Source organism: Danio rerio, chromosome 16 (genome assembly GCF_052040795.2).
Source record: "Danio rerio strain M-AB ecotype USA chromosome 16, GRCz13ab, whole genome shotgun sequence".
Lineage (NCBI taxonomy): Eukaryota > Metazoa > Chordata > Actinopteri > Cypriniformes > Danionidae > Danio > Danio rerio.
The window spans coordinates 56,554-65,000 of NC_141036.1; the positions used below are offsets into that span (position 1 = coordinate 56,554).

An 8,447-nucleotide genomic window follows, 5' to 3' on the forward strand; every position below is an offset into this window, starting at 1 on the left:
GAAGAAACCTTAAAGAGGAATTGCATAGTTTAGGATACCAGGATTTCACAATAAAGGGTTTATTAAAAGATGGTTTAGATTCAGGAAGACAAATAAAGGCAGTAATAAGGTTCATTAAAAATAGTGGATTATACAATAGAATTTAGGAAACCAGTTCAACCTCTTCACACTCCATCACAGTAGGTGGCGATATGCACCTTTAAAGTTGGTTCGCAACTCGCCATAAAACGAAGAAGAAGAAGAAGAAGATCCTTCTCGCTTGCCGTAGCGCGTCAGAGGTTAAAGTGTAATTCCAATATGGCGCTCTACAGGCACAACAACACGAGCAGCACCGGTTAAACAGCGGAAACTCTACGGTTACTCCACAGCTGCCGCGATCTCTTCACCGTTCCCTAGCGCCATTGTTATTGCGTCTTCCCGGTGAGTCCGCGCTGCTGTGCTGTAGATCAGGAGTTGCTGAAGAATAACACGTGGACATACACTGCTGACAGCGGCGACTGACACACACACACACACACACACACACACACACACACACACACACACACACACAGAGGTACAGTTGGTTTTATATTGTGATATTCAGACTTTCTTCTTAATAATGTCATGTCAGAAAAGTATTCTTTGATAATTCTAAATAGGGAAATCAGATTAGCAGCAAATGACTCAGTACAGCAGTGTTCACAGTCAATTAGACATGCTGGTGTTGTGTACAGGTCATACTGGCATGCTAATTCCCATCATATTTTCAAAGTAACATGATAAACAATATAGAGACTGATGAATGAAACAATGTGCAAATATCAAACCAACTTTACCTCTATGGTGTGTGTGTGTGTGTGTGTGTGTGTGTGTGTGCAGGTTTAATGAAGTGTATTACATGCATATGTGTGTAAGATATATATATATATATATATATACATTATGTGTGTGTGCATGTGTGTGTGCAGATGATGGCGTTGGTGTGTGACACTGCTGTGGATGATATCGAGGATATGGTGAGAATCACTGACGTCACACCACTGCAGCGGCAGGCGGCCCGCAAGAGTGTGGTTCCTCGCGCACGCAAACACAAGCAGGAGACGGGAGAGCAGATGCAGACCGACAGGTGAGGCACATGCAGACAGACACACACACACACACACACACACACACACACACACACACACATTAGGGGTGTCCAAATGAATTGTTTCTTCAGTGCTCTGTAATGCAGACGCTGTGGATTCGATACCGGTCATGGACTGATCATCCTTGGTTATTACGTACTGATGCCATTAACTCGTGAGTGAGTGAGTGAGTGTGTGTGTGTGTGTGTGTGTGTGTGTGTGTGTGTTCACATGAGTCAGAACAGAGCCTGTAGATGACCGTGTGTGTTCTGCTGTGTGTTCAGTGTGATTCCCGGCATGCAGAAGGTGTGGCTGAAGACCTGGGGCTGCTCACACAACAGCTCAGATGGAGAGTATATGGCGGGTCAGCTGGCGGTGGCAGGATACCAGATCACAGGTCCAGATTCACTGCTCCACACACTAACACCTGCTGCTCTCACTTATCACATTACACAGGTTTAACGTACGCTTGACCAAAGAGTGGCAGATAGGGATGTCCCGATACGATATTGATATGGGAAATAGGTCCAATATCAGTCCAAAAAAACTATATTAGACTGCGTTAACAATCTCCGATATAAGCAGTCTGATGGGTTAGGGTTACAACACTGCTTGCTAGCAAAGCCCCTTTAAGATTTAACATGCTCTTCACGCTTCCCACACACAGCACTTTACCTGAGCGGCCCGGTTCTGTGTGCGTGAGAAACTGAGAATACTCCGCCACAGACTCGCATGCTCTGCTGTTGCAGACCCACAGTGACGCGCTGAACACCCGTTCTGACCATAGCTTTGAGTAACCGTTAGTAGCTTTAAGAAGAGCGCGAGGACACGCAGAAAACTAAAGCCTTTTACTAAATAGACTGATCCAGCTGATTATTTAGGATGACAATACGTACACTTTTCCCAGACATGTCCTCAATTTGGCATTTAAAAATGGCATTCAGCCAGGATTTTTAATTGGCCCAACCAACATGTCACAGATTCTGCTTTCACTAAATATAGCTGCGCTTCCGCATTACTTTATATGCAGACCAGTGCATCTCAATCTCTCAACAGCACCAAGAGTAGAGAGAGAGGGAGGGAGCAGATTGGACCTGTCAGTGGTGCACATGGATAGTAGAAGTAAAATCGTGGATTTCTTATTTTTTAGTTCACTTTTTTACTTGAACACACTGAAAAGAAACAGTGGGGTGTAAAAGTGGTTAAATTCTAAACATCTTTGTTGTTTTAATTGTCTGTTAAATAAAAATAAGAATCATTCTGTTGCTGAGGGCCATCACAGTTTAACAGACAGAATGGTGTTACTTTCGTGCAGAAGCAAACTTTAATTAGAGGCATTTCCATGTTTAACTCTTCTTTAAAAAGCGCATAAAGATAGCGTGCTCTGATTAACTGTGTCAGCTTTGCACATCAGTCTGCAGTTCTGTCTCTAGTATATTTATGTTAAAGATAATATGTGCAATATGTATTAATTTCAAATTAATAAGGTTTGGGGACATTGATACGGCCATAATCTTCTTATGATGCGAACACAGATGAAATAGATCTGATCATGTAAGTGTTTGTACTAACCATACTGCACATTTCATTAACTTAACAACCTCTTAAGACAATAACTCCTTATTTCTGCTGCCCAGTGTGACAGATATATTTCAGCTCAAAACTGGATCAAAAATTCATCAAGAAGCTGTGTGTGACACTCAACCTTTAGCAGCTGATTAATTAACAATATTGTGTTTTTCTTCTGTTCCTGCTCTCAGCTGTTTCTACTATTTGCTGATGGTAAAATAAATAACTGAGGTGACCTTTAATTAGTATTTTGCACTTTTAAAATATATTCTTGTTTATTCAGTTAATATATTTTACAGCGTCTTAACATTTATTCTTTAGTTTTATTCATATATTCTTATGTAAAAAGTTCACATTTATGCGACCAATACTGAATTTTTTTTTTTCATAATCACTGTTGCTGACTTTTGTTCTCAGTTTGATCTGGCCGTTTACACATTCCACTCAACGAAATAGGTAAAAGTAAAGTATTCATCATTTGTGCTGATTATTGTATCGTTTCGTACTAAAGGCTGCAATATCGGTATCATATCGGAAGTTAAAACGTTGTATCGGGACATCCCTAGTGTCAGACCAAACTACTGAGATTTAATAGCATTCAGTTCCTGTTTAATTGTGTAGCACTCCCAATCACTACTGCTCCACAGCAGCTTCACTACAGCTGCACATCATTACACAGTCACACAGTATATAAACACACAGCTAACCTGGGGTCACACAGTATATAAACACACAGCTAACCCGGGGTCACACAGTATATAAACACACAGCTAACCCGGGGTCCGTTCTTCGTACCTCGCTTAAATGATCTAGTCACACAATAGCAATATATAAACACAGCTAACCCACAGTCACACAGTACATAAACACAGCTAACCCGCAGTCACACAGTATATAAACACAGCTAACCCACAGTCACACAGTATATAAACACACAGCTAACCCACAGTCACACAGTATATAAACACAGCTAACCCACAGTCACACAGTATATAAACACAGCTAACCCACAGTCACACGGTATATAAACACAGCTAACCCACAGTCACACAGTATATAAACACAGCTAACCCGCAGTCACACAGTATATAAACACAGCTAACCCGCAGTCACACAGTACATAAACACAGCTAACCCGCAGTCACACAGTATATAAACACACAGCTAACCCACAGTCACACAGTATATAAACACAGCTAACCCACAGTCACACAGTATATAAACACACAGCTAACCCACAGTCACACAGTATATAAACACAGCTAACCCACAGTCACACAGTATATAAACACAGCTAACCCACAGTCACACGGTATATAAACACAGCTAACCCACAGTCACACAGTATATAAACACAGCTAACCCCCAGTCACACGGTATATAAACACAGCTAACCCGCAGTCACACAGTATATAAACACAGCTAACCCACAGTCACACAGTATATAAACACAGCTAACCCCCAGTCACACGGTATATAAACACAGCTAACCCGCAGTCACACAGTATATAAACACAGCTAACCCACAGTCACACAGTATATAAACACAGCTAACCCACAGTCACACAGTATATAAACACAGCTAACCCACAGTCACACAGTATATAAACACAGCTAACCCACAGTCACACGGTATATAAACACAGCTAACCCGCAGTCACACAGTATATAAACACAGCTAACCCGCAGTCACACAGTACATAAACACAGCTAACCCGCAGTCACACAGTACATAAACACAGCTAACCCGCAGTCACACAGTATATAAACACAGCTAACCCGCAGTCACATAGTATATAAACACAGCTAACCCGCAGTCACACAGTATATAAACACAGCTAACCCGCAGTCACATAGTATATAAACACAGCTAACCCGCAGTCACACAGTATATAAACACAGCTAACCCACAGTCACACAGTATATAAACACAGCTAACCCACAGTCACACAGTACATAAACACAGCTAACCCACAGTCACACAGTACATAAACACAGCTAACCCGCAGTCACACAGTACATAAACACAGCTAACCCGCAGTCACACGGTATATAAACACAGCTAACCCGCAGTCACATAGTATATAAACACAGCTAACCCGCAGTCACACAGTATATAAACACAGCTAACCCACAGTCACACGGTATATAAACACAGCTAACCCGCAGTCACACAGTATATAAACACAGCTAACCCGCAGTCACACAGTATATAAACACAGCTAACCCGCAGTCACACAGTATATAAACACAGCTAACCCACAGTCACACAGTATATAAACACAGCTAACCCACAGTCACACAGTATATAAACACAGCTAACCCACAGTCACACAGTATATAAACACAGCTAACCCGCAGTCACACAGTATATAAACACAGCTAACCCGCAGTCACACAGTATATAAACACAGCTAACCCGCAGTCACACAGTATATAAACACAGCTAACCCACAGTCACACAGTATATAAACACAGCTAACCCACAGTCACACAGTATATAAACACAGCTAACCCGCAGTCACACAGTATATAAACACAGCTAACCCGCAGTCACACGGTATATAAACACAGCTAACCCGCAGTCACACGGTATATAAACACAACTAACCCACAGTCACACGGTATATAAACACAACTAACCCGCAGTCACACAGTATATAAACACAGCTAACCCACAGTCACACAGTATATAAACACAGCTAACCCACAGTCACAAAGTATATAAACACAGCTAACCCGCAGTCACACAGTATATAAACACAGCTAACCCGCAGTCACACAGTATATAAACACAGCTAACCCACAGTCACACAGTATATAAACACAGCTAACCCGCAGTCACACAGTATATAAACACAGCTAACCCACAGTCACACAGTATATAAACACAGCTAACCCACAGTCACACAGTATATAAACACAGCTAACCCACAGTCACACAGTATATAAACACAGCTAACCCGCAGTCACACAGTATATAAACACAGCTAACCAGCAGTCACACAGTATATAAACACAGCTAACCCGCAGTCACACGGTATATAAACACAACTAACCCACAGTCACACAGTATATAAACACAGCTAACCAGCAGTCACACAGTATATAAACACATCTAACCCGCAGTCACACAGTATATAAACACAGCTAACCCGCAGTCACACAGTATATAAACACAGCTAACCAGCAGTCACACAGTATATAAACACACAGCTAACCCGCAGTCACACAGTATATAAACACAGCTAACCCGCAGTCACACAGTATATAAACACAGCTAACCAGCAGTCACACAGTATATAAACACAGCTAACCCGCAGTCACACGGTATATAAACACAACTAACCCACAGTCACACAGTATATAAACACAGCTAACCCGCAGTCACACAGTATATAAACACAGCTAACCCGCAGTCACACAGTATATAAACACAGCTAACCCGCAGTCACACAGTACATAAACACAGCTAACCCACAGTCACACAGTATATAAACACAGCTAACCCGCAGTCACACGGTAGATTGTTGGCACTTTATGTAGAGATATTCTTCTGAATGTCTTCTTCTGTTCTCCTCTAGAAGCCTGTGAAGTCTTTAGCATATTGATTAGCTCATTGACAGGTTTTGCGTTGTCTTTAATCAGTTGTATCTGTCAGTCTTGTGTTTCTGACAGACTCAGGCTGTGTGTTGATGATGTGACGCATGTTCCAGCTGAGTGTGGAGAACACAGTAAACACAGTACAGACGTTTATGATGTGCCTCATAAATGCTGGCGTTCTCTGAAATCTGTTCTGACAAACACCAGCAATAATGAAGTGGGGAAATGACCTTCAGCTGGATTATAATAACACCTATGATTAGTGTTTGAGCATGGATAATAATCAACATTAGACAGCAGTGGATCTCAGAAGTCTGCGTCTGCTGCATGTCTCCAGGCTCCTGTTTGTGGTCAGCGGCTGCTGTTTAGCGGGTTATAAACTAATGCAGTATTGTAGTTTCAGATGAACTGTGCCGTTTTAAACTGTGTTCATAATTAATAACAGCGAGATTACTGCACAGCCTAAGCCCTGTGTGTGAAAGACTCTTCATCTGGCTCAGTCTGTGTTTCAGCAGAACCCACAGCCGCCTGTAGGTGGTGCTGCAGACCAGAGAAGCCGGCTCCAGAGCTCTGAGTGTGTCTTCATGAGGAATTCACCTCCACACTGCTGCTTTAACACATCAGCTGTGTGTGTGTGTGTGTGTGTGTTTATGTTTATCTGCTGAGGACTCTTGTTTTATCTGTGAAACTGTGAGAGTCTCGGCGCGAGCACAAGCTCTGTCTGCTGCAGGATGTTCTGGAAGCGGAGCGCTGTGCTGGAGTCACCATCAGATCTGCAGTGCTGTGGCTGCTTGAGCTCTTTTCACTCTTCACAGTGACACACACACACACACACACACACTCTCGGCCTGAGCTGGAGCCAGATTGACCTGTTACAGCAGTGTAATGTACATTGTGTTAGTCAGATGTCGGCTCTTCAGGCACTGCGTTGTATAAACTCAGCTGGTCTGTGAAGTGATCAGTGAAGCGGGTGAATGTGATCTGTGAGCGGTCTGTGGTCTGCTATTGATTAGGCATTAAGTGGCGTGGCGTGTTTTGGATGGTGAGTGGTTGTTTTCCAGCGTGTCCTTGAGCGCTGGGCTGTTGTACTGATCCTCCGTGACTGCGCTCATGTGTTTACATCAGCGTGTCTGCTTGAGCGACGGCAGGTCGATAGTGCTGTGGGTTCGAGGAGCGTCTCCTGATGAACCGTCAGACGCCCCGACACTCGTCTGCAGGTCATCCGTCTGTCTGGAGAAGCAGTGTTGCGTACAGATGCGGCTGAATCCCCCAGAGGAATCGGGCTGTGTGTTGTTAATGAGAGGCTGATGGAAGGTGTCTGCTAATGGAGCTGATGAGTCTGATGCTGAGAGAGCAGATGGAGCACACACAGCTGCTAACACTCATTCATCAGCTTTACTTCACCTACTGCAGTAGATACACTGCTTTACTGCGCTCAGACCGGTGTGTGACCCGCTCTGACACTGGCGGGGGCCGTTCACTCTAATATTTGTTCCATGGATAGAAAAAAGACATTGAGATGTAATAATCTGTGCTGATGCACGTCAGATGTACAGCGGTAACTGGCAGGGTTTCGTGAACTATTCAGACTGAGTCCAGAGCGCCGGCAGCAGTGGGAGATCTGACCGTGAACTCTGCAGGCCGAGGAGACGCTACGGTGGACAGATGAGGCTAGCTCTGCTTCAGTCAGAGGAGTTTCAGCAGCGTCACCGCTCACCTCTGCTTGTTCAGTCAATCATGCGTCAGTCACATTTTCACAGCGTGTGATGTCAATACTCTGCTGTTCAGTGTAGATCTGTGACACCACTATCCTTCATCTCTGCAGAGGGTTCTCAAACACACACTGCACTGATGTTCTGGGATTGGGGAGCGGTCTTCACTGCGTCTTATTCTCTGCTACACCTTGTTAGACTCATGCAGCACAGGTTGGGTGTTTTCCTTCAGGACCTTTGATGCATAAACAGGCACAGCACAGGTGGTCTTCAGTCTATTTCAGGAGGTCTTCATTTTATTTCAGGAGGTCTTCATTTTATTTCAGGAGGTCTTCATTTTATTTCAGGTGGTCTTCAGTGTATTTCAGGTGGTCTTCAGTGTATTTCAGGTGGTCTTCAGTCTATTTCAGGAGGTCTTCATTTTATTTCAGGTGGTCTTCAGTGTATTTCAGGT

General features: G+C 43.5%; 1 protein-coding gene across 1 annotated transcript in view; it reads left to right on the plus strand.

Annotated features, from left to right (window-relative positions):
- Positions 1–308: 308 nt before the first annotated feature.
- Positions 309–8,447, plus strand: part of cdkal1 (CDK5 regulatory subunit associated protein 1-like 1) — a 46,913-nt gene continuing 38,774 nt past the window's right edge. Inside the window, 3 exon segments of the mRNA NM_200627.1 lie at positions 309–420; positions 951–1,108; positions 1,394–1,506. Coding sequence (NP_956921.1) covers positions 951–1,108; positions 1,394–1,506 — 271 coding nt within the window. The 5' untranslated portion in view covers positions 309–420.